At 47.7% G+C, this 27,419-nt stretch overlaps 2 protein-coding genes across 10 annotated transcripts in view; one reads left to right on the top strand and one right to left on the bottom strand.

Annotated features, from left to right (window-relative positions):
* The window catches only part of LOC105493996 (TIMP metallopeptidase inhibitor 3), a 61,669-nt gene extending 35,395 nt beyond the window's left edge, over window positions 1-26,274 (bottom strand). The window contains exon 1 of the mRNA XM_011762036.2: window positions 25,856-26,274. Coding sequence (XP_011760338.1) covers window positions 25,856-25,976 — 121 coding nt within the window. The 5' untranslated portion in view covers window positions 25,977-26,274. The remainder of the gene's footprint in view (window positions 1-25,855) is intronic.
* The window catches only part of LOC105493997 (synapsin III), a 550,021-nt gene that overhangs the window by 225,240 nt on the left and 297,362 nt on the right, over window positions 1-27,419 (top strand). The window lies entirely within an intron of this gene.

Here is a 27,419-nt window from a genome sequence, read left to right as displayed (position 1 = left end):
TAGAAGTGTGTGGCAACAGCAAGGCCAAGGGAGACAGAAGCCAGATCCCATAGAAACTTCTAGAGCTTGCTAAGGAATTAAGAAGCCACTGGAGGGCTTTGAGCAGGACATCGGCGGAGATGCGACTGATACTTTTTAAAGTTCACTGTCTGTTTGTTGGAGAAGGGATTGTAGGGGAGTGGGCGTAAAAGCAAGGGAGTTCATAATAGTCATAACCACCTCTCCCTTGCCCATCTACCCTGGGGATCATTGTAAAGCTCACATGAGATTCCGCTGACACCTAGAAAAGCCCAGAGGCACGGGAGGAGGTAGATATCATCACATGTTTTAAAATCCATTTGTACAAGTAGGAGCTTGCAGGGACTGGCACCAGGGTGTTTGGAACTGTGTTCCTGTATAGATTTCAAGGAAACGGGGTAGGGTGGCAGATTTCTGCCCTGCCTGAGCTATGCAGCTGTCCAGGCCCAGATGAATTCACATATTTAAACTGGGATCTTTGCTATAGGCCACGCCTGGCTCTGTTTTTGCTGCTGGTGCCGGACAGGGGTAAGCTAACACCCAGCAATGTGGAGAAGCTGACACTCCACGCAAAGTCACTCGCTGAATTCCTGGCCAAAGCTCATCTCTCCTGCCCTCACTTTCAGAACCGGGAAGAAAAGAGCAGGAGAGGCTGGAGATTTATTCACTCGGGGATGTTTAACTTCAGAGCAGGTCTCTGCGAGGACAGTGATCAGCAAAACTCCAGCATTCCACTGAGCAAATCTCGGTGCTCAGAGCAGCAGGGATTGAAAGCATCTTGGGTTCTAGCTTGCTTCCATCAGCTGGAGTTTGGAGCTGGAGGCCTGGATTCAAATCCTGTCTCTGCCTCTAGGTTCCCTCAAGTGGAATAAGATCAGTGGCAGCAGGCTCTTAGGGTTGTCATGGGGATCAAGCGGGAGAGCAGGATGCAAAAACCCTGCTTAATGCCTGCTACATGCGCTCACTCCCCCATGAACTCATTCCGAGTGGCAGGCTTGGGACTGGACAGTGGATGCCCTGGTGCCTGGTAAATGTTCACAGAATCTGAAGACATGTAGTACATTTTATTCCAGCTCAGTTATAATGCTATCTAAGATGCCAGGAAGTTCAGAGAAGAGAATAGTCAACATGATGACACATAGTGAATATCTAGTTCGTTTTTTTTTTCTTCTTTTAAAGTGTTAACTTCTCAAGATTCTGCCTGTCATCTGTACAATGCAGATACTGAAATTTCCCAAAATTTAACAAAATGGGACTGAGGTTATCTGGTTTTCTACTTTCTCCATGGTCTTTATTTGCTTACATTACCTTTTTAAATTTTATTTATTTATTTATTTTTGAGACGGAGTTTGCTCTGTCTCCCAGGCTATTGTGCAGTGGCACAATCTCAGCTCACCGCAACCTCCGCCTCCCAGGTCAAGCAATTCTCCTGCCTCAGCCTTCTGAGTGGCTGGGATTATAGGTGTCCCCACCACGCCCAGCTAATTTCTTGTATTTTTAGTAGAGATGGAGTTTCATCATGTTGACCAGGCTGGTCTTGAACTCCTGACCTCAAGTGATGCTGCTGCCTTGGCCTCCCAAAGTGCTGGAATTACAGGCGTGAGCCACCACGCTGGGCTCATTATTTTCTTTTAAACTTAAGTAATACAATTTCACTAAAGAAAGGTTGGGAAAAAAAGAAGTCAACAAACAAAAACCTATAAAATAATTGTGTAAATGACTTAAACTCCCACTGTCCAGTTCTAACTATGCTTTATATTTATATTACCTTCAAGACTTTTCCCTGTGCTAATACAAACTTGTGGATATGTCCCCCGCTAATAGAATCATACAAAATATGCTTGGTGATCTGGTTTATTTCAATCCCACTGTATCAGTTCATATAGCTCTGCTTCATCCCTTTGAATGGCTATGTTGTTTTCAATTGCATAGATACAGAAATGTTAGTTGGATGCTTTTATAAACAACTCTATGATAAACATCCTTGTGTGTTTATATCTGTACATACACATATGTACAGATAAATATTTATTATATATAGAAGCATACACACACACACACATAAACACAATTTTTTTTTTTTTTTGATACAGAACCTCACTCTGTCGCCCAGGCTGGAGTGCAGTGGCACAATCTTGGTTCACTGCAACCTCTGCCTCTCGGGTTCAAGCGATTCTCTGCCTCACCCTCCCAAGTAGCTGGGATTACAGGGATTACAGGTGTGCACTACCACGCCCAGCTAATTTTTGTATTTTTAGTAGAGACGAGGTTTCACCATGTTGGCCAGGCTGGTCTTGAACTCCTGACCTGGTGATCCACCCACCTCCGCCTCCCAAAGTGCTGGGATTACAGGCGTGAGCCACCATGCCCGGCTAACACACACACACATTTTAGCATACTTACCTGATTATTTCCTCCGGATCTAGAAGTTATCTCCTCTTTCTAAACCTGTCATTTTAGTAGTAACTGAATCCAAGTCAGCAGACCTTCTGCCAGCCATCAGCTGGCTACCCTGCAGACCTCTACATGCAGCATCCAGTATAACTAAGGAGGCCCTAGACACAATTTCTCAGGTCCCACGAACTCACCGGTCCCTCCCCCGTGTCCTCCCACCCACTGCCCCGTCCCTACCTCTAGAGGCCAGCTGTTGACCAAACCCGAAAGAAATCCTATCAGCCTGAGTCCTGTCCCTTTTCTGCCCTCATTGGACCCAGCCTGCGATTTCGAAGTTCCAAGGTCTGAGTAGACATCCCAAGACAGGCGAGGCCAGGAAGAGCCTAATCGTTTATGTCATAAAGTCACTGCTCAAGGCCACCTCCCCAAACAAGGTCCCTTTCTGCCTTCTGTGTGCTCCTTTTCTTATAAAAGCACTCTGGTTGTCATGGATTGTAATCTTAGTATTCTGCATGAGTAGGAGCATCTCTGTTGGTCAGAGAGTGAATGCAAACTGCCATGTCTTTGCTCAGTATCAAAGACATCTGCCTCAAACACTGGTTCGGAAGCAAAAGAACAACATCGAAAGCAGAGAAAATGGATCCAAATGTTTCCTATGAAGGGAGTCATCATAACAACCCATTCAACGAATACAAGTAACTTCCTTTTATTTGTATACAGGGAATTTATATCATACATGCATGCCTCTAACCAGTCTGAATTCAATGACATACATATTAATTAATTATGCAAAAAATACATACATATATACACTTCATTTTAAAAGGGCAATTCCTCCCACCCATGGTTCTTCAGTGAGCTCCAGACAGGGATCTGCTGTTGTCTCTGGTGATGCCAGTCCCTATATGACTATGGGGTTTAAAGACAGATCCTGAGATTGTCTCACTCCCTAAAAGCATCTCAGCTGCTCAACCTGAGAGTACTTGACAACAAAAATAAAATAGTGCTCTGTCACAACACTGAAGGAAGAGCTGGCTCAGGTGGAGTTATGGAGAGATGGCACTGTATTTTTTTTTTTTTTTTTTTTGAGATGGAGTCTTGCTCTGTCGCCCAGGCTGGAGTGCAGTGGTTGGATCTCAGCTCACTGCAACCTCCACCTCCCAGGTTCAAGTGATTCTCCTGCCTCAGCCTCCCACGTAGCTGGGACTTCAGGTGTGTGCCACCATACCTGGCTAATTTTTTGTATTTTTAGTAGAGATGGGGTTTCACCGTGTTAGCCAGGATGGTCTCAATCTCCTGACCTCATGATCCACCGCCTCGGCCTCCCAAAATGCTGGGATTATAGGCGTGAGCCACAGCGCCTGGCCAGCACTGTATTTTACAGGAATGTAAGGGCGTTTTGACTTTCTATGTGCTGACTTCATAAGGCATCACTCCAAGACCCTTAGAGGTATAGGTGTCAAAAGACCTTCACCTATAATCACCTGTGGCAGGGCACTGTGGGGATGCCCCATCTTATAGGAGTGGACATGGGGCTCTGGAGGTACAGTGACTTGCCTTAGACCACTTGGATGGCTGGGGAGTTCATTCTGACTGCACCCCACGTCTTTTCACTCCAAGTCTGGCGCTGCCTCCCCTGCTCCTACACGGTCTGTTAGCACCATGTGAGTCCACCAAGCTTCTTCCCTCAGCCAGTTACCATGCAGCCTGTCCAGAAACCTGCCCTCACGGCCCCCTAAGTTGCTCTTGGCAATGCTTCTCCTTCCCTCTAATTGCTATTCCTGCTGGTGGCTGCTCACCCAATCCCAGCCCACCACCCTCCAGGCCTGGTTGGCTCTGTGCTAATCCACTGAACCCTGGCTGTTTTTGGGCCAGGACACAGAGGTCCCACAGAATCCTGGTTTCTGAGAGGAGACTCTCTTTGGCCACCCCCAGGTGCAAATCTGGCTCATCCATTTAAGAGAGAGGCAGAGGACATCCACCCCACCCACAGCTCCCAACAGAAACATCCCTTGTAGCATTGTCTGTGGCAGGTCCCACCTCCTGCAGGGACTTTGGAGACAGAGGAACTCCAGCTTCAGATCCATAAGAGCAATCAGGTAACTGACCATGGGACTTACAAGTCCCACCAGGAGCCAAAGGGTGGCGCCCAGGAAAGGGATGGGCTGTGGTAGCTTCCTATGATCTCTAGACCCAAAAGCAGGGGTCACTTGAGTCCTTGCTTTCCCACCATTGTTCTTTTATCTGATTATCAAATGATGTGTCACCATAGTGAAATTTTATTTTCCAGAAGATACTGCATAAAATTAAAATCATCCAAAATCCCACACCCCAGAAATAACTAGTGTTGATATTTAGTATACAGACATTCAGACTCTTCTCTAAGCATCTGGATGCACATTCATCTCTCTCTCTGTTTTTTTTGTTTTGTTTTGTTTTGTTTTTGTTTTTAATTGGCTTCTGTTACTCAAAAGTGCACCATAGGGCTATTCTGGCATCAACAAAGCACTACCTCAACATCTTTCATGACTTTTTCATTCACCTTTCTTTGGACCATCCATTATATTAATCCATTTCTATCAACTCTAGCTATGAGGTTCACACCCACCTTCTTTGACTTCTGATTTTAACAGCACAGCACTGATGACACCTTAGCAGTTAGCAGAAGAGGAAGTGCAGATCTTCACTGTATGAACGCACCATAAACTAAGCAGTCTATTTGCAATAGACATTTAGATTAATTTGGGGATAATGTAGCAGTGGACTCCATTGCCTAGTTATTTCTTACAACTACACTTCTAGAAGTAAGATTGCTAGTTAAAGGGTATGCACATGTTTGAGGCTTTTGATGCACAGGAACATACTTCCCTCCCCAGACGTCACACCAGTTGCCTTTCCTCTCAGTGGCCTGTGAAGGTAAGAAACCAGACTCCATGAGGATAGGAAATGCAAGTCCCAGATTCCCCACGCTGCTCTGCCAAGTCCAGGGACATCATCTGGAAATCCCCAGAGGCATCAGCACATGGAGCACATCCCATGCAGGGGAAATGCCCTGTGATCATACCCAGGGAGAGTGAGGAAGACTTTGGGCACAGGAGCCAGCCTCGGAGATGGGGAGTTGGGGAAAGGACAAACAGAGAGAGCTCTAACTTCTTCCTCTTTTTTTTTTTTTTTTTTTTGAGATGGAGTTTCGCTCTTGTCGCCCAGGCTGAAGTGCAATCGTGCGATCTCAGTTCATCACAACCTCTGTCTCCCAGGTTCAAGCGATTCTCCTGCCTCAGACTCCCGAGTAGCTGGGGTTACAGGCATGCACCACCATGACTAGCTAATTTTGTATTTTTAGTAGAGATGGGGTTTCTCCATGTTGGTCAGGCTGGTCTCGAACTCCTGACCTCAGGTGATCCGCCTGCCTCAGCCTCCCAAAGTGCTGAGATTACAGGCATGAGCCACTGCGCCTGGCCTCAACTTCTTACAGAATAATCGGAAGCAGGGAGTGGAAGGCAGTGAGTGACAGGGGAACCATGAGGCCCTCTGTCTCCTAGGAAGTATCCCTCCACTGAGTGGGATATACGATGACAAGAGGAGCTACATGGGACTGTGACAAATACCTGGTTCAGGAATCCAACCCCCGGAAGCTGCCTCCCCCCACTCCCCACCTGCTGTGTGACACTGGGAAAGGCCTTCACTTCTCCGGGCCTCCACTTTTCCATCCGATTTGCCTTGCCCCTCAGCTGAGATCATCTTAATTCTGTGATTTCAGAACCAGCCTGAAGACCAGGGCAGACAGGTCTCCACTCCATCCCTGTCTGTTCACCAGGTCATTCACCTTTCTGTGGACCATCCGTTATATTAATAAATCCATTTCTATAAACTCTAGCTATGAAGGCCACACCCACCTTCTTTGACTTCTGATTTTAATAGCACAGCACTGATGACACCTTAGCGGTGAGTAGAAAAGGAAGTGCAGATCTTCAGTGAAACGTAAAGAATGTGCTTTTCAAATTCAGCTTCAGCTCAGCCTTTACTGAAAGTCCCTGTCCCTGCTGGCATCTCTCACCCACCTGCATTATAAACGGGGTCTTTCCTATTTTGCAATTGGGGAAATGAAGGCTCAGAGTTTACATTTTAGTCAACTAACTCCAGTGGTAAAAGACAGAGATGGGATTCCATCTCTACTTTCTTTGACTCTGAGTTCATCTCTTTCTTCATCCTCCACTGTCTCTAAAACCAGCCCTTCAGAAGAGCCCAGGAGACTGCACCAGTGGGTATTTTTCATGCTCAAAAGTATGAATTCTCTAGTGCAGGGATGAGATCACATTGAAAGAGCATGAAGCCACCTGGATTTCTCAGATTGGTCATGCTTGGCTCAGAGACCTTGAAGCCAATGAACATGTCTCTCCCTATCCTTTATCATCCATAAAATAAGCAGTGAGAGCATTAATTAGCAGTATCTGGCAAACTCTGCTCTTTATTATTCATACATCACTTCTGATCTAATAAGCAAGCAGTTAACCTCCTTTCCTCCTTCCAAGAACCCACATCTATTGACTTGGCTCTCAAACAGGTGTGAGCAAGCTTCTGTGATCTTCCACCCCAGAACATATCCCAAGCCCCAAACCTCCCCTTGGTCCCAGGTGCTCCTTGGTGCCTGGGGGTAATCAGGTCCTGGTGATGCCACGACTTGTGTTCTCTGCGCCCCTGCCCATCCCTAAGCAAGCATGTTGCAGAAGCAAGATGTGCCAGCTAAGCATGGGTCAGGAAAAATCTCAGCCTGACCCTAAAGACTGTCTCCATCCTCAAAGTAAATGGGGTTAAGGGGGAAAAAGCCAGCCAGCCAGCCAGCCGTGGGTCACGGATTTCAGATGCAGGTTTTCCAGGCCCCTAGGTAATGCTAGGTGCTGCAGTGGAATGGGTGGATGAGCAGAGGAGGAGGGCACACACACGGAGTAGAACACACAACACACACACACACACACACACACACACACACACACACACACACACACACACGGAGGAGAAAGGAGGAATGCTAAGGAAATGCCCTGTGATCATGCCCTGAGGGTATGAGGAAGGCCTTAGGCATAGGAACCAGCCTCAGAGACGGCCTGAACAGGGTGAGAGGGCTGACTCCGCTCTGCTGAGCCAGGAGCGACACCTACACTCCACCTTCATCAGAATCAAAAAAGCACCCACTCTCGGTGTTGGAAGCTTGCATTACACCCCACACCAAAAAATCCCCTCAAGGCCCTGATTCCCTTGGGCTCCAAAACAAACAAAAAAGCTGATGGGCTTCTCAGGAAGCCATGTGGTAGGATGGATATCACAGAAAACCATGGATGGGAGAACTTCCCTTGGGCCCATGAGCAGAACAGGAAGTCAGGCAGTCAGTGGGCTCCCAAGAAGTTAATATATGCTATGGACAGATAGCAAGTTATGGACAGATAGCAAGATAGCAAGTTAATATACGCTATGGACAACCCAGCAAGTTGGCTGTTTCAGAATCCTCCTCTTTTGTTTTTTGAACTTTTGAAAACAAAAGATGTGCTGGGAGACATGGCCCTAGAGTGTGCTTCCCCCGGGTCCTTGATTGTCCAAACTGCAGAGAGGGAAGGGCAGATCTATGCCAAGAGGGGCACAGGCTGTAGAGGCCACAGCTGATTCGTCTTTGGGCCCTTAGCACTCTGCCCAGCACCTGGAATATGGTAGGTGCTCCATAAACCTGTGTTCAAGGAATGAATCTGTCCATAGCGTATGTATTAATGGGACCTTTAGAGTCATTGGACATCCTTGGGAATCACATACCCGCAGTTGGCTGGTGGTTGAGAAAAAAAGGTAAAAAATAAGATGCAGCCCTCTACATGTTTGGCCTCCTATATGGGGCCAGGCTGGGCCTTGAGAAGGAGACCACAGGACCTGACGAGCAAGGCACCCTGTTCTCTTTGTGTCCTGAGATGCCTGCTCACTAAGCCTCTTTCCAGACCTTTGGTCCTGGGGATCTGCAGTGAGCAGAGGCAGCTCCTTGCAGGTGAAACCCAGCACCCGCCCATGAGGCCAAGCCTCCCCGTGCCAACACGGCTTATTTCCTCTTTCACTACCTCATTCCCTCGTGGAAAAAATAAGAAAACAAAATTCCCCTGCGCAACCTGAAACCCTATGACCCCCTGGCCAAGTGGCAGATCCAGCTCCACCTTGATCCCCTCCACTTTCCTCTGGCTCACCTATACTTAAGAGCAGAGGCCAGCCTCGAGGTTATTTATAACTGTGTCAGAGGAGGAGGAGGCAGGAAATAGGAAATTACGCAGGAGGGGGCTAGGAGTAGCTGTAGGGGCCAAGTGACCCCGCTGGCTGACTTGAAATCCCCTGCCTGCCTGGCCCATGGCTTCAGAGCCCCGTGACAGAGAATTCTTACCCAGCCTGGATTCCTCCTGGTCTCTGAGTCCTACCTGCAGCTCTCTTGCCAGCCACTTCCCCTTCTCTAGATCCAGGTGGAAGCAGTTTTATCCTGAGACTTTCCCCCTGGGCCGGCCACAGTGACATCAGCTTTTCTGACTGCAGTTAATGGTGCAAAAGCTGGAGGCCAAGCAGGAGGCCCAGCGCTGGAGGGGAGACGGACAAACACCCAGCCCTGGGAGCGAATGGGGTGGCAGCAAACACGCGGCTTTTCAAGTCCACCAGCCCTATCCTTCTGTTTCCTTTCCTCCTTTAAATGCTCTGAAAGCGAGAGTCTGAATGGTGACTACTTGAGAACCCAAGACTTCTTAACTGCATCCAGAGGACTCAAAGGGAAGGCCACTCAACCAGAATCACACAGCAGAAGGAGCAGAGCCAGGCCTGGGGTCCCATTTTCCGAAGGCACTGGCCCATTGTCTTTTTTTTCTTTTTCTTTTTTTGAGACAGAGTCTCGCTCTATTGCCCAGGCCGGAGTGCAGTGGTGTGATCTCAGCTCACTGCAACCTCCACCTCCTGGGTTCTAGTGATTCTCCTGCCTCAGCCTCCTGAGTAGCTGGGACTACAGGCACGTGCCACCACACCCAGCTAATTTTTGTATTTTTAGTAGAGACAGGATTCACCATGTTGACCAGGATGGTCTTGATCTCTGGACCTTACGATCCACCCGTCTCGGCCTCCCAAAGTGCTGGGATTACAGGCATGAGCCACCGCGCCCGGCCAGCACTGGCCCCTTTTACTACACTACCATGCTGCCCCCAGTCCCCGGGCTAGCTAAGACTCTTCCGGTACAAATGTGAGTGCCCCTGATGGACCGCATAGGCTGGATGTGCCTGTCCTTGCTTTGCCCAGCAGAGCCACGTCCAGAAAGATGGCATCCCACCTCAAATCCTACAGACTGCTGCAAAATATCCATCAGCCAATTTCTTCTCCAAAACGCTCTGAGCAGCCACTGAGCTGGCAGCGCCATTAATTTTCAGACAATTTCAGACTAAGTTAGGTTACCTTTTTTGGGGGATTTTGTTGCTGTTTAGTTTCAACACCATCATTGACTCAGTGATACTCTAGGGCAAGTGTTCTAATGATCCAAGATAGCTTTTAGGAGAATTTCTGAACCTCTTGAAATTTGTATGCATAGCTTTAATCAGAATCCCAAAGGTGCTCCTATTGGTAAATTAATTAGGACAGTGATACAAGAGAAGTATAGAACAGAGGGGAGAGATCTGGCCCAGATGACCAGGGGACCAGGGTGGCGTTGCACCGGTATGTCCCCTGCTGCTCATTACCTGCTCCCAGAGTGCCTGTCCCCTGGACCTTCAATCAGAAACATCTCACCTTCACACTCACCACACTGTCCTTCAGTCATGTCTTAACGGTATAAACAAGATCCTAGGATTTAAGAATCTGATGTGTGCCCAGAACTGAGCCAAGCAAGATTATAAAACAAGCCGTGAGCACAGGAAGGAACTTTAAATCTGGCAAATGTGTGACCTTGAAGGTCACCCTTCCCTTCCTCCTTTTTCTTCTGGTCCCTACAAAACACCCACTGGCACCACTACAGCCATTTCTGTTTGGCAACCCTAGAAGAGCAGCTTCCCTGTGTAATGCAGATGATACCTCCTACTTTCTTCTTTCCTACTCAGCAATCACAATGGCAGGCAAGTGGGCAAAGGGGGTTTTCAGAATCCTCATCTGGGCAGTGTCTCACCAACTGCATTTGTAGGTGCTTCTTGGGAAAATTAGTTCCTTGGCTAGATATGTTCAGAGAACACTGTTTTAAACAGCTAAACAGGTCACCATGTAGCAGGACTTCTCAGAGCCTTTACTATGCTACTAGCCACATGTATCTCCAAGAGGGGAATACAATAAACAGCTCTCCCAAATAACTTTTTTTTTTTTTTTTTTTTTTGAGATAAGGTCTTGCTCTGTCACCCTGGCTGGAGAGCAGTGGCACAATCATGGCTCATTGCAGCCTCAATCTCCTGGACTCAAGCGATTCTCCCACCTAAGCCTCCAGAGTAACTGGGACTACAGGCCCAACCACCTTTTCTTTTTCTTTTTTTTAAATTGGTAGAGACAGAGAATCTTACTATGTGACCCAGGCTGGTCTTCAATTCCTGGGCTCAAGTGATCCTCCCGCCTCAGCCTCCCAAGGTGGGCTCACATGTGTGAGCCGCTGCACCCGGCTCCAAAGAACATTGCTTAAGATTGGTGGTATGAGGATCACACCTTGAGAAACACTGACTTAGGCCTTCCCACAGTACAAAGAAATGTTGCCTGCCCCGTCCTTACAGCACACCTGATGACTTACAAGAGGTGCTGCTGAATTCCTGCCAGGGAAGCGATCTTAATTCTTCTCAGCAAGACAATGAGGCAGCCTTCACAAAGCACCCGGGAGCTTGGTATTAGAGGATGATCCAAGTCTGATGGCAAATTTACAGTGCTCCAGGGAACACTAAAGTCTTGATGATAGGGCAAAAGGGAGTGATTCCATCTTTCTAACCTGGCAGGATAGCAGGTAACAAGACAGAAATAAGGAAAAAGCAAGCTGAACTTGTGTTTCCCTGACATTTGAACTGCCTGCTGTTCTCCTCGCCAAAAATAAAAAAGCTGGTCTCCAGGCAGCAAAAGTAGAGAAGTGAAGGTAACAGAGGTCTCCAGCCTGCAGGAAGACTCATATAACCTCAGTCCAAAGTTCTTTTTTTATATAGAGCGCAGAGTTTTACTGGCTAAGTGCTCACCCAATGACCCATTTTCAGTATTTGTTTATTCCTGTATTTCACCCATGTTTATTGAGCACCTACTGAGTATGATGGCCCGTAGTCAGGAATGCCCATCAATTTCCAGGCAGCAAGGCTATTCTTAGTTTTCTGATGTCTATTTAAAGAGTGTTAATCCTCTGGGCCCCCCCGCCCCTGCAATTAGACACATACCACTTTCCAACCTGGTACACTGACCTCGCCCAACTGGGAAGGCGGAATGGACAAGTGTTCTTCCCACCCTGCTTAACTTGGCCAAGAATCTGGCTTCATGGGTTAGGGCAGCCTGGGAACCAGCCAAGCCAGAGGAGACGAGCCTGCTCTGCCTGGGCCCTTCAATCAGTGCTGGAGTCAAAAGCCTCCCTGTTCTGTTCTTTACCAGCAACACAGTAAGGCAGAAAGTGTTGGGACTCAAGAGCACAAAAATCCAGGCTGTCTAGTGGGGTGGTGAAGACCACAGACCACAGAACAGACACACCTGCTCAAATACTAGCTCTGCCATCATAGAGTAGGGTGACCGTGGGCAGAATTGGTGAGATAGCTTGAACTCTGGAGTCAGGAGGCCTGGCTCAAATCTGGCTTCACTGTGTAGGTACATACTAGGCAAGTTACCTAGTCTCTCTCAGAGCCTCAGTATTTTCATCTGCAAAGTGGAATGAGGAGGACGAGGATGATGACACTAATAATTTCTGATATGTATGTTTATAGTAAAGAATAGAATTTATTATGTGTATATATGTATATAAAGGTCTTTAAATAGCTGTCAGTAAATGGTAGCTGCTTTCATATTTAATTCCTCTTAAGTCTCAATTTTTTTCATCTGCAAAGTATAAATAAGAGCACCTACCTCAGTGAGTGGTTATGAGAGTTGAAAGGAGATAATGCTTGGAAAGGTCTTGGCATATAAAAACAAATCAATCAATGTTAAACATTATCAAATTGTTATTATTTTTGTTCCAGTTCCATCTCTAGCTCTTAAACCAAGCTGCTATACCTCTTTGGACCTCAGTTTCCCCATCTGTCAAGTGAGAGAACTGGATCAGATGGCTTCTCTAGTGTCATGGCACATGGGTTCCCTGCACTGGGACCCACACGGCCTAGAAGTGACTTCCAGCAAAACTGTCAGTAGCCTCTGAGCCTTGGTCAGCCAAATGTACCTCCAACAGCCCCACATCCCTATGCACAGTTCATGAAACAAGTAGAAATGGGGAGGGAAAGATGCCTTGCCTTTGCGAACATTATCTTGACCTGTTAGTATTAATGTGGTGGCCACTAACCACAGGTAGCTGAAATGCAACTAGTCCAAACTGAGATATGCTATGAGTGTAAAATACATATTGGATGTCAAAAACTTAATTTTGAAAATGTAAGATCTTATGAGTAAGTGTAAAATTGATTACATATTGAAATGGTCATATTTTATACATATTGGGTTAAGTATAGTATTAAAATTAATTTCACTTTTTCCTCGTTTTGTTAAACGTGACTATGGGAAAATTCAAAATTGCATACATGGCTCACATGTAGCCACAATCCTGTTTCTCCTGGGCAATACCAATCTAGTTTTTTTTTTCCCCTTTCTGTCTCCCTGCTTGTGAGCCACCCAGTAAGAAACTCTTCTCAGAGGGATACCAGAAGGAATTCAAACTATTTGGAATTAACTTTTTAAAACAAAATAAAATCCAGATGTTAACTATCCAGGTGGAGCATTCTATTTTAGCAGCCTTCGGAAATCTCCTCTGGCTTAAAGGAGCCCTGAATAAATAAAACCTGTCCAGCTGCCAAAGTACCCCATGATGTTACCATATTTATCAGCACCTGAAGTTCTAAATCTCCACTCTGGTTAAGCCATCTCTTGTCTTTCTCCGTTAGAAAAAGATGGGCAATGGTTTCTGTTTTATTTTCTAAGGTGCTTGCCACTGTTTAATACGGTAGCTTAGCAGTTAGGAATGGCTTTTTCTCATTAAGCTCAGCTCCCAATGTTTCAATCCTGCCTACCTGCCTGCCTGCCTGCCTGCCTGCCTTCCTTCCTTCCTTCCTTCCTTCCTTCCTTCCTTCCTTCCTTCCTTCCTTCCTCTTTCTTTCCTTCCCTCCCTCCCTCCCTCCCTCTCTCTCTTTTCTCTTTCTTTCTTTCTTTCTTTCTTTCTTTCTTTCTTTCTTTCTTTCTTTCTTTCTTTCTTTCTTTCTTTCTTTCTTTCTTTCTTTTTCTCTTTCTTTCTTTTTCTCTCTTTCTTTCTTTCTTTCTCTCTCCCTTTCTCTCTCTCTCTCTCTCTCACACACACACACACACACACACGAGTACACTATTGCCTGGAAAGGCTGGAATGCTATCTTTCTCAAATGTTCTCATTAATTCATTGATACTTTCATTGAATGCCTACTAACATCAGGCAATGAGCTGGCAAGCAAGACTTGGCTCCCATCGAAGGGGAGGCAGTTATACCACATAGTAATAATATGGTGGCTGACATTTATCAGGTCCTTACCACATATCAGGCAATAAGCCAGGCCTTTTATTTCCATTATGTCAGTGAATTCTCCCACAACCTATGAGGTTAAAAGCACTATTGCATTCTCCATTTTACAGATAGGAAAAATGAGACCAGAGAGTTAACTTGTCCAGGGATAGGCAGCTAGCCATGAATGAGGCCAAGGTTTGAGCCAAGTGGTCTAACTCCAGAACCTGTGCTCCAGCTCAGAAAGTGTGGGAAGCGTAGGACACATTTTGCCAGAAAAAAAAAAAAAAAAAAAAAATTGGGTATTACTCACTCAGAGATCTGAGAATTGAAAGGCGATTCTAGAGATCAAATGGATTCCAGGTCACAAAACTGGTGACCCATAAGGCTGAATCTGGCCCATGGACATGTTTTGTTTGGTCCGTGTGTGTGTGTGTGTGTGTGTGTGTGTGTGTGTGTGTGTGTGTGTGTGTCTTTTCAGAAGATGTTACATTAAACATTCGGATTTCTTGCTTATCCTAAGAGACTAGAAATCTGGCATCACTGGACTCACATCCTAATAGGCTGGAGCTGGACAGCAGCTGCCCCTCCAGAAGGGACCTAGACTGTACGGTTCACCACAGTTACTGCCACTCTCTATTGTCTCCCCACCTCCAAAGCCAAAGCTCAGATGCTGTTTATCATCACACTTGCCTACTGTTTTATTGCTTGTCTTATAACAAAGAAATCATTTTTAGTACTTGTTTAACTCTCCAAAATGGAAACCAAGAGAATGGGGAACCATATACATATTTGGCAGGAGTGAGTAATATTCCAGTACATCTGATACTCAAATATCCAGCTTCTGTGCCTGGTCCCTGTAGGCACTGGGTTTGTGACAAGGCCTGGATGACAAGTGAGAAAATCCAGGCCAAAAGAGAATCCGCCAAAAAAGGAACTGGAACCCACACCTACCTTCCCACCTCAAGTATAAGCTTTTTCCCACTGCACCCATTTGTTCAGAACTGCAGCCTGGAGACCAACCTGGATTCTGAGCTTCTTAGATCTCTCAGTCCTTCCAGTGGTGAAGTTTGACCCTCCAAACTTCCTCAGGATCTTTGGAGCTTTCTGTCCCATCACTGGGGTTTCTCCCTATCAGGGAGCAGATAGTGACTGCCCAGTGGGGCACACATTTGATCTGTGTCTTCCAAACGCCCTCCTCATTCACTTAAACAAAAGTTCCATCGGATCACTCATGTGTTCATCTGAGCCAGTCTTCCACAGAGAAGTCCTCTCAGCTGCGGAAAATGTTTGAGCTGAGCCATGAACCACATTTTCCAGAGTGAGGGACTTCTCAGGTAGACTGTGGATAAGAAAAGCCTTATTTTGATGAGTATTGAGTCTTAATCCCACTTCTTCTCCATCAGCTTCTCTAGTGGTATTAATGAGGTTCAATTTTTATCAAGCCCTCCCGCGATCAATGACAGGCCCTGAAGTGACCTTGAGTCTTAATTCTAACCATCGACTAAGTCTGCAAGGTTGCTATCTGTTTGGCAAATCAGCCCTGCTCCAACAGGAAGTTTGGTGGTCAAATATGTCATCTGATAAAGTATCTCAGCTCATTAGAGGTTTTGTTCAGAGCCCGCATCCACTTTTGCAACCACAGAAATCCTGGCTCTTATCTTAATAGACCATATTTCTAACAAAGTTACCTACTAAAGGGTGTTGTTGACAGATTTAGGTGCTCAGTTATCAGCTAAAGTAGAGAGCCCTTTCCAAGGGAACTTAGAGCCAGAAAAACTTGACCATAGTAGGCATTCAGTGAAATACACACCACATAGAGCCAATCCTGCTGTTTTACAGATAAGAGACCAAACCCAGGGAGGTCATCATCACCAAGGGGACTCCAGAGTCAGATGATGAACTAGGACTAGACCTCAGGCCTCCTAACTCCAGCCAGTGCTCCTCCTCCATGCCACACTGCAACTCCCAGCCCTGGCAGTGGATAGGGGAGCAGGTGCTGACTCTTCAGCCAAGTTCATTGTCACCAATCCATTTCTAGGGCCCTCTCTTTGGCTACTCCAGTGACTTCTACCTCTGCTTATCAGTGGGAGCTGTCTAAAGAGGGAAGGGCAGCACCAGATCCTTGACAAGTGTTGGGCTTGGCCTCGGAAGACATGGGTTCCAATCCCATTCCACGTATTGGCTATGCGGCTAAGCCACTGAACCCCGCCATTCTCAGTACTGACATCCACTAACTGGGAACTATGACTGACCCCCCAATGCCATCCTGCTTTCCTTGTTGGGAGGTTGTCATCAAATGAGATCAAATGGACTTAAGACTCTCAAATGTGAAGAGTTGTGAAAATAGAGTAGGAACTTTGTTGTTTCTTTCTGTGTCCCGTGGGAAGCACCGTGACAAAATGGAACACATTAGATTTGGAGGTGGGGGGGTCAAACCACGACTCTGAAGCTCAGCTGTCTGTATATGACCCTGGAAAACATCACATCACACCTCAGAGCCCCCTTTTCCTTACCGAAAGTGAAGTGAGAATATCAGCTCTGCTCTGTAACAACACTACTACTAAAAGCTCATGCTTATTCTTATCGAGCTGTTCTGTGCCAGGAATCAGTCTCTTGTATAGACCAAGGGCTACAACTTTTTAGACTTGGGAAGATTCTACCCACTTTGCGACCTCTCCATGTGAGTCTTTGGCTCCCCACTGTTGGGCCTCCCCTCAGTCTGCTTATCTTTGGTTTTCTTCCTCTTCAGACATGCCTTCCCTGCTGCCCCCTAATTTTATTACTGTGTAGTCAGTTCTGGGATCCTAACATAACCAAGCCTCATCTCCTAACCCAGCACCCTTTCAACTGTCTCAGTGGTTCCCAGCCTTTCAACACTAAGGAATATTTAGTGCTAAACATTCCGTGAAGTATTTCACTTAATTGCCAATGAAGTTACCACGTGGTACATAATATATGTCCCCCCATTTTAGAGATGAGGAAACTGAGGCAAAGAACCCACCCGAGCTTGGGAGTAGCAGAGCTCACGAGAGCTATTATGTTTCCAAATCTAAAAGGCAGGGAGTTTATTCATAATGATAAAGTCTAAGTCAAAAGGGAGCCCTTCCTGATACATGAAATGCAAACACCTTAGTCAAACACCTCAAGTCACGAAAGTAAGTCTTCGTGAAATCTGACCCTGGTTGCGAAACTCACCATCCCCACATCCTAATCCAGGGATTGCAGGAGCCCTGAAGTTTCTGAATGAAACAGCTCTTCTCTGCAGGCGGCCGGGCGGCCCTGTGTCTGGCACCCTCATGGGCAGAGGCAGAGGGGATAATTGCCATGTAATATTTAAGATCTCTGGTTCCGGAATGGCTCTTGGAGGCTTGGTCAGCTCAGGACTTCCCCGCTCCTCCGCTCCTCAACACCCACCCCCTGCCTTGCCCAATCATCTAGGGCTCTGTTTTTCCACTAACTGAACTTTACCTTGGGCTCTCTGAGGCCGGATCCTACAGCTTTCCTTCCCTTCCCCACCCCCACAAAAGGCCAGGTGGCTGCAGGCCTGGAAACACTTAAAGTTTCTTGTCTCCAAGGCGTGGATGCCACCATTAGGTGATCGGATTTTCATGAACATAAATCAGACTTGAGTGTTGGGTAGTGTGGACCGTCCCTTCTGTGACAGCAAAGCCATCCTGGCCATATAGGTGGCCTCTAAATGGATCAGGAAAGGTTCTCTGCGGCCCCTCTGCAGCCACAAACACTAATTTTTTAACAACTGAACAAAAAGACCTCTTAGTTCCACTGCAGCCCAGATAGACACCTGTTGACCTCCTGTCAAACAGTATTTAGTAAGTCCTTTAGCTAGAATCAATACTTTGTGTACCCCTGGATGCCAGACATGAACACAGGAAAATACCTGAACTCATATCACCTCCTCTGAAAGGACAGAAACCTCAACCAGGACACATCAGCGACCTGCTGTCTATCCCAGGCATGGTGCCAGCACTGTGGGTAACAGGGAGAAGTGACAATGGCAGTAAGTGCATGGGACCTGCCCACGGGGAGAAGAGATGCTAAGTTGGCATGAAACTAAAGCACCATTCTCAGGAGGGGCAAAGGACAGCGATATACCAAAGAAGGCAGGAGCTATTTTTGGCATATCAGTAAGTCAACCCAAATTCGACAACGCAATCACCCAGGAACCCATGAGAAAGCTTCCCAGGCTTACGAAAACACCAACCAGTCCTTGCTTTGGGTTGTAATTAATTAGTATATTAGCTGATTGTGTCAGAGGAATGACTGGCTAGTATCAGCAGTTCTAGTTATATTTTAATTTGTTTTTTAATGGAAAGTTAATCAACACTCAACACATGAAATTGTGATGGATAACTGTTCCAAACACAGAACTCATTGAAGGGAAAAATTAATTTTAAAAAATTCCTTAGTGTTGAAAAGGCTGGGAACCACTGAGACAGTTGAAAGGGTGCTGGGTTAGGAGATGAGGCTTGGTTATGTTAGGATCCCAGAACTGACTATACAGTAATAAAATTTGGGGACAGCAGGGAAGGCATATCTGGAGAGGAAGAAAACCAAAGATAAGCAGACTGACGGGGGCTGCCCAACAGTGGGGAGCCAAAGACTCACGTGGAGAGGTCACAAAATGGGTAGAATCTTCCCAAGTCTAAAAAGTTGTAGCCCTTGGTCTATACAAGAGACTGATTGGAAACACAGGTTTTGGAGATAGGCTAAGCAAGTGTAGGTTGCAAGTGGTGTGAGTTGGGGCAAGCCATTTGGCTTCCCTAGCCTGAGACGGCTCATCAGGCAGCTGGGATGACTGATACGCAAGTAAGGAGCTTGGGACCGTGCCTGGCACATAGTAAGTGCACCACACTTACCGTGAAAAGTCATTACAGTATTATGTTGTGATCTCCTGCAGGCTTGGCATTTAGAAATCTCCACTTGCTTCTCTGGGAGGGTGCTAGGGTATCATGTCCACCAGAAGACAGGACTAGACTTATCAAGTAATGCAGAGAGCGTAGTGGGTGCTTTCCCTCTCAAGTGGGTTAGGTGCATCCCTCTGGGTGGCACACAGCCCTAAGTTCTCTCTCCCAGCACAAGAATGATCCCCTCTGGGAGCTTCCCATGCAGCTTTGGAGAATTTGGCTTTTACTAGAGATGGCATTTTTAAGCATGCTTAAAATGTGGGCACGGTTTATGACTGTTCATCTGCTACCAATGCCAAGGAGTGATCAGGGAAAGGAACCAAAGGAGACCTAGAGAAGGAGAAGTTCATGAGGAGTGTTCAAAACCGAGGGGGTGTCACGGGCCAAGAGCCAGAGAGACAGAGTATGAACAGCTGGAGCAGGACAGACCAGTGGGGAGACTATGAGGATGAGGTGGGCAGGGTCCACACTGGCCCTTGTAAAAGCCATTTGATGATACTTTTTCCTAAGAGTCCACTGAAGAGCTTCCATCAGAACAGGAATTCTTTCCTAAACCAGCCCTTCTAGCTCCCATAATAATGAGACTCCAGTGTCCTTCTTGGCTGGGGTCCACCCAGCCTCCCTCTCGGCAGTCCATCCTCCTCCTTGTGACCATCCCACCGCTGTCACCCAAGCGCCATCCATATGCAACAAGAAGGGAGACAGAGCAGTGAGTGCCCTTGCTGCCACCATGAGCCTCGCCAGTGGACAGCTTTGAGTCAGAAAGCAAAACCCTGTGTATGTGTGTTCAAAACACAGTCACATATACCTTTGAACCTGAGTCCATGTGAGTCCTCAAAGTCAAACAACTTGGTATAATAAATGGTCCATTGCTTATTATGAAAGCAAAATAAATACACAAATAAAACTATCTTCAACCGAATTACTCCAACATGCAACAAGTCAAGGACCACAGCTTTCCTGGCATTGCAGCCTTCCTCGCCCTATGAAAATACTCCCATTAACTTGATCTTCATGGCCCTAATTTTGCTCCCTTTCAAGGAGACAAAAAGAAGGAAAAGAAAAAAAAACTGAAAAAGTCAATAAAAATTATAAATTGTTTTTCTATTTGAGAGAAGCATGGAAGTCTCTTAAGCACAGGGCTCTAATACTCCTCCATCCCCTCATGTTGCATATATGAAAAGAACTATGTTAACACAGCCACTGTGGAGGCCAAATTGGCAGGAACTATTAAAATGGAAAACGTACATTATATACTTATAAGAGTATGTAGTAACATATATAATATGATATAGTATAATGTGATCTATAGTATAGTTGTTGAATATATTTTAGAGCCAGGGTGAAGGGGCTTAAATACAGGCTCTATTCCTTGCTAGCAGTATAACCTTAAACAAGTTACCTCATTTTTCTAAGCCTCAGTTTCCTCAGCTGTGAAATGGAGATGAAAATAGCACACTTTCCTTTATAAAACTGAGAGCATTAAATGAGTTAATGTAAGTTAATGACTTAGAATAATGCCTGGCACATAGTAATCACTCTATACTTATTAGCTGTTTAAAATTATAACCTCATGAAATACATAAAAGAAATTTTTTATATATGTATATATCCTCCAAACCATCAATCCACAGTAATAAAAGGACTTTGTTTGTCTCACTGTGGCCCAGGGAGAAGTAAAGTTAATAGAGACAAGACATTTCAGGGCTCCAAGACTCTTCCCTTAAAGGTGGAGATGAGTTGGGAGTCCCCAGGGGGAGCTACCCAGTCTGCCAGTGTGGTGGGAGGAAAGCCAGGGGTCAGTCAGGAGACTGGGTACCATCTGGAGAAGGTGCCCCTCTGACAGTTATAAATATATTAAGTAGAAAGATCTCAAGTACACATTGTTGAATGGGAAACAAGCAGAATACTATATGTGATATTATGTGGTATTCCACTATTTTTAGTGTTCTACTATTCATGTTTCTAAGAGAAAAACTATAGATTTGCTATGGGTGCCTATGTATGTAAATGTATAGGAAGAAAAGGATTTGGAGAAGGAACTAAAGTGTGCAACAAGTAACACACTTTTCTGAAAAAGTAATCAGAAAAGATTTTACTCTTCTCCGATTTTAGATAGATAGATAGATAGATAGATAGATAGATAGATAGATAGATGATAAATAGAAATGGATATATCATAGATCATAAATATATCATTTAGCAATGTATCATATACACAGAGATACATACATGGACATAGAATGCATGCATATACTTGTAGCTCTTAAAATGTAGATAAAACAGGCCAAGATGGTACAAATTGTTATTCCCCTTGTATAAATAAGAAAACTAAAGCTCAAAGATTGCCCATATGTGCCTAGGCACACACAGCCAGCAAGCCCCAGAGGAAGGAGTGGAGCTCGGATCCGCCCTCCCCATTGCCTTTCCACCACCCCACCCTGCCTCTCAAGGCCACCCAGGAGTTGACTACGACAAAAGGTAGAAGAAGCGGCCTCCTTGTCCATACTGGCTGGAATGGTAAAAGCCAAATGCAATGGAGAATTGTGTTTTTGTTTTTGTTTTTAATTAATGAACCTGTTGGAATGTGCCATTCAGCAGTGGAGCTGAATGATTCCTGCTGTTCCTGCAAAACAAACAAAAATCCCTCAACCCAAGCTACTTCTGTGGCCACTTTTCTAGCCTTATCTATCCAGGGATTGTGAAAGGGACACAGAACTGTCCGAGGGGCACCTTCTCCAGCTGAGACCCAGTCTCCTGACTACCCCCCTGGCTTTCCTCCCACCACACTGGCAGACTGGGTACCTTCCCCTGGGGACCCCTAACTCGTCCCCACCTGTAAGTGAAAAGTCTTGAAGCCCTGAAATGGCTTGTCTCTATTAACTTTACTTCTCCCTGGGCCACCGTGAGACAAACCAGGTCCTTTTATTACTGAGACTTGATGGCTTCAAGGGTCTTTTCCAGTTCTAATATCCAAAGAATGTTAGAGTTTTCCTCTATGATGCCCTAGAATAACAATAAGCTCTCCCTCCCTGAAGATGATGTTTAACTAAAACCTCTGGCCATTTTGGCTGTCTTCATATTTTTAAAGAAAACCCAAATGTAGAAGAAAGGCATTCTTCAAATGTTAACCATCCATTCCATCTCCTGGTCACCTTAGAATATCATGTGTCAATGAAAGTTGACACATTTTTGAAGCATGGTATAACTGATAATATGTTTTAGCTGTATCATTTAGCAACTAGGTGGCCGTAGGCAAGCACAGTCTCTTCAGCCTCAGTGTTTTCCTTCTGAAAAATGGGTGCAATACCTACTCTTAAGGTTGCTGGGCGGGGGAGGGGGTGAAAGAGATGGCATTTGGGAAGTGCTTGCAACCAGGAGGGGCCTGAGAGATACCTCTTCCTTCCTCCAGCCGGATAACAGCTCTCCTCTTTCCATGGTTCCCAAGATATCCACAGCCTGGGTCCCCCAGACTTGCCCTACCAAGTGCTGGCACCTCTCCAAAGTCTGACTCTTTCTATTTTCCTTAAGTTGCAAAGCCCAGTGTTGAGGTGTCATTGTGTGTGAGAGGGAGAGGGAATGGATCTGGTTTCTTTGAAAATGGCTTCTTTGCTAAAGCGACAACTTCAGATCTGATCCTAAAAAAAATCTGCTGGCACTGGCCCCTGTCAAAACAATTTGGAGATATCCAGGGGCCATCCTCTGGGGCTGGCAGCCGGCCCCCCAGCTGAGCCTCATGCTCAAATTCCCAACAGGCTCAGAGGCAGGCCCCAAATATGCTCTATCCTACAGCCCCATTCCTCCCATGCAAAGGTGGCTGGAGAGGAGGAGAGAAGGGCTTGGCATTCTGAAGCAAAATTCTCTCTCTCTGCTGCACCCCCCTCAGGCCTGCCCGCCACCTTTGCAGAAGCCACACACACACTCACGCACGAACATTTTCAGAAAGCCCTTGGCACAGCCCAGCCCTTCCTAAGCTGGACAGAGCTGCCAGAGTGGATCTGCCCTGGCTGAGGCTGCCTCCTTCATCCCCAGCCCCCTCCCATTCCTCTTCTAGAGTTAAGGTTTTGTCAGGAGTTTCAGGGGCAATGACTGGCCAGGGAGGGGGGGCCACAGACATCCTGCCTGCTTCCAAGTCCCTTTCTTTCCCCAACAGTGTGTCTTATAAGTTGTCATGTAGTTTATTATTCTCCTAAACACTTCCATAGGGTACAGGGCCTGGAGTTGCCATAGAAACACCTTTTAACTCCTCCTCCCCCAGAACGCCGTGCCAGGCCCTAGGACTTTGGGGGAAAAAAGACAGAAAGACACACCTGTGGATGAGCAGAGAGAGAGGGAAAGGCCATCAGGCAGCCCCCCGGGAGAGGGCCGGGCCAGGCCTCCTGTGCCTTTTGCTAGGCCAACATGGCACCAAGCCATGAAGAGAAAACCACCATGATGGTTTTAAAAGAGGAAGTTGACAGGCTTGCATGAACACCTTTAGGGGGCTACAAAGTTGACTGGTGGGGTTGTGCAGGTCCCAAGGAATGGGGAGCTCCTTCATATTTTTTTGAGGGAGAGAATGGACAGAGTTTCAACCCAGACTGGAAACCAGAAAGGCTCTGAGCAAGGAAACTTGGGAGCCAAGTACTGGATGCCAGCAGGTTGCTGTGCAAGGCGAGGGAGGTCGGCAGGCAAGCAGCTCACACCCACACCTCCCATTTTAAAAGCATTAGCTCATCCCTGCCACTAGTGCAGTGCACCAAAGCCAGGCAGAACAATTTGGGATCTGTGCCAGAGCATCGAAGATTTTTTGTTTCTTTTTTTTCTTTTAGATTCCATAATCTCCTGGTCTTTGGGTACTTCCTGGTAACTTAGCTTTTCTCTGGGAAATTTATGAAGAGGAGCAAGGGAGCTATTTCTTGAATCAATCCAGAGAAATTGTAAGAAACTTTCTGCATCGCTCAGACCCACCGCAGGAAACCTAAGCAGTAAACAGACGGGAAGGCCCCCATTGGAAGCAGGATCTACTCACGCTGTTTGCACTTTTCCGTCATCAATTTCTAGGGTAGAAACCCCAAAGCAAAGGGCAAGGGGGAAGAATGGGGACCCACTCCCACTACATACCAAAAAAACATACATGAACCCACCCAGCTCATTTTCCAGCAGAAAAAGACTTGGGCTGCACCCCTGCACACCCTGATTCCACCTGCCAGCCTCCTGGCCGCATGTGTGCGCTCCCCCTGGGCAAAACTGGAACTCAGCCGTAGCAGCAACTCCCCACACTAATCAGGTGGGAATGTCACCAACTGGGATGAGGAGGGAAAGGATAAGTGGAATGTGGGTGAAGGTGGTCACGGGAAGAGGGAGGAAAACCCTCCCCAGGCTTCAGGCTGCCCAAAAGGATCTTTCTAAGCAATCCACAAACCCAGGACCAGCTGGGTTCCCCCGGAGGGGGAGGGGAGGATGTACCCTGCAGGCCCCAGGGAGCCTCTTACAAGGGTGACCTCAGGTCACACAAACACCCTCAGCTGCCAACTGCACTGACATTCTGGTCACCACACCCCCACTCTGACCTCTAGGCTCAGCCCAGCCCACCAGCAGTGCCCCTCCTGGCCTCCACTGTCTCCCCTGCCAAGCTCCTGCCTCCTCCCCCTCCTCACCACAACACACTGGTAGAGTCCCTCACCCAAGACTCAGTGGAAAATTTCCTTCTCCTTTATGACTGTACTTAAAACACACACGCTCCATTCTTCACCTCTGAATCGACACAGGCAGAGGGCGGCAAGGCTGTCCCACCCCACCGCCCAGCCCAGCGCGTAAACACACACACTCTCCCAGGAGGGCCACTGGACTTGCACACTTTATGGGCTGGAAAGGAGGAGAGAAATGTTTCCCAGATGCCACTCCGCCTTTGGCCATCCAAACACGACTGTCCCAAACATTCCCAGACAAGCCTCCCAGGATGCTCTCAGGGCCCTCCATACACGCTAAGGAGTAGGAGGTCTACTCTTTACAGGGTCTCTCTACTCAAGACACTAAGTCCAGTCTGGAACTGTCACCGTGATGTGACCCCTTGGCAGCTTTGTTCTTTTGGTGACAAATCTGTTTTCCACTGCCCATTCTCCCCCTCCCCACATGCATTCAAGGAAAAAAAAAATAGCCTTCCTGTGAATTTTCACAGCTATGTGGTAAGTGACCCCTCGCACACGCCACCTTCTGCTGGCTATCAGCACTCTCAAACACAGTGCCTCCAGGGGGTGGGTCAACGCCACAGCTTTCTCCTCATTTTCCCCCTTAAATCCACCCAAACTTGGCAGTCCCAGAAGCTCAGTTAGCGCTTGCTTGGGAAGCCTGCAGCTGGGTTGGGTCTCAGTGAAAAGAATGAATTTCATGGGCGCAGGCGATGATGCAGACTCGGAGTACTCCGAGTTTCTCCTGCAACTTTCCGTGCACATGGCTGGCAACTTTTTTTTTTTTTTTTAAACTATTCAATTTCCCAGCACTTTAGTTAGTATTCCAAGTTTGGGGAACCCACCCTTTCCTCACCCTTCTCTTCTAGCCCTTCCTCGTTAGTAGTGAATGGGGACATTTTCCAGATGTCAAAAGGACCAGTAGGAACCCCACGCCCTAAGTTAGGAAAGCAAAGGCGGCCAGGGGCTCACTCAGCCACTGTGAGCCTCCTCTGCAGGGCATCTTCCCCTCTCAGTTATGCCAGCGCCCCCGCCCAAGGACATCGAGTTTCTCCACTCCGTCCCAACCCCATTTGCCCCTCTCCTGGGGCAGAGGAAAGGAGTGGGGCTCGCCCTGCCTCCCTAAGCAGCGCTGCAGTCCCGGCTGCAGCTTGGAGCTCGGGCGGGGCACCAGGAGCGCTTACCGATGTCGGAGTTGCAGAAGGCGTCCTGGGGGTGGCTGGGCGAGCATGTGCACGCCTCGGCGCCCCAGTCCCCCAGGCTCCAGCTGCCCAGGAGCACGATGAGCCCGAGCCAAGGAGTCATTGCCGCTGCTGCCGCCGCTGCCGGGGCTGCTGCTCGCCTCTCCAAAGTTGCCGTGCGCGCCGCCGGCGGGGCTGCTGCAGCCCGAGCTCGCTCGCCCGCCGGGCCGTGCGGGGCAACTTTGGCCTCCGGCGCGCTGCCCTCCGAGTGCCCGGCGGGACGGGATGGGGTGCGGCGAGGCTGCCTCGGCGCTGGCGCAGGACTCCGCGGGCGGCCTCCCTGCGAAGGAGCAGGAGCTGGAGGAGCAAGAGGAGGAGGAGAAGCCGTCTGAGCGCCCGCCGCCTTCCTGCTGCCCGCTCTGCGCCGCTGCCTGGGCGGCCGAGTGATATAGCGCTGGGCCCCCGGGGACCCCGCCTCGGGCTGTTGGGGCCCGCCCCCTCAGACCAATGGCAGAGCCGCATTACCTCATCGGCCCTCCAAAAAGGGGGCGGGGCCGGGGGCACGGGGCAACGGGGCGGGGCCGCCCCCGGACCGTTCAGATCCTTATAGGGAATAATACCGACGTGGGCACGCGAGTGGGTGGGCTGGGGCGCGCCCGGGACCGGTGCTTGCAGCTGGGTCCTCCGAGCGGTGCCCTCGTGCCCCTTCTCGTCTGCGCCCTCTCCCCACGCTCACCTGGGCCACTGGGTGCCTCTGACCCAAACCAGAACGAACTACCACCCACCCACCCCAGCAGGACCGTTTACACAGGTCAGGGGTGGCCATGTCCTAGAGACCTTGACTGAGCCTGGTGGAACCAGTGGGGGAATGCTGACTGCTACCCCGAGCAGGGACAGAGGAGGAAGACCCAAACACTCTCTCTCTCTCTGTCTCTCTCTTTCTCTCTCGTTCTTACTCTCTGGGATATGGGAAGCCATCTGCCTTTTGCAGCTGGCTATGATACATGATAGAAGACTGTTTTTCTATGCTCCCCCGGAGCAAACGGGGTTCTGTATTGATTCAACAAACACGGTTCAGGATGCTGGGTTAAGCAACACAAAGCCCTTGCCCCCGTGCACATCAACGAATGCACAGGGTGATTTTCTATGATGCTAGGGCTATGAAGAAAACAAAACAGAGTTCAGGGTTGGACATGACTGGGGAGGGCGCTGCTCTCTCTGCAACAGCAAGGGAAGGGCTCCCTGAAGTGCCATCTTTGCTGAGAAGTGGACAAAGAGAAGGATCAGCTATGGGGCAAGCCACAGGAGAGAGGTACCAGGCAGGGGGAACAGCAGGTGCAAAGGCCCTGGGCATGTTTGGAAGACAGAAAGTAGAAAGGCAAGAGGAAGTGGTTCCCCGCCCATGGCTGACAGGGCTCCACCCTTCAGCAAGGGATTTGGGGGTGAGCTGATCCAAAACTCTAGTAAAACCAGGAGAATGATCCAGGATCCTGGATGACTAACTATAATGGATGATTGCAAATAACTAACACAATTACTATCCTTATTATTGACATCTTGATTCTGC

The sequence above is a fragment of the Macaca nemestrina genome, chromosome 15 (assembly GCF_043159975.1).
Source record: "Macaca nemestrina isolate mMacNem1 chromosome 15, mMacNem.hap1, whole genome shotgun sequence".
NCBI lineage: Eukaryota > Metazoa > Chordata > Mammalia > Primates > Cercopithecidae > Macaca > Macaca nemestrina.
The sequence above is the reverse complement of the archived record's forward strand: the minus strand, read 5'-3'. Positions and strand labels throughout refer to the sequence as shown.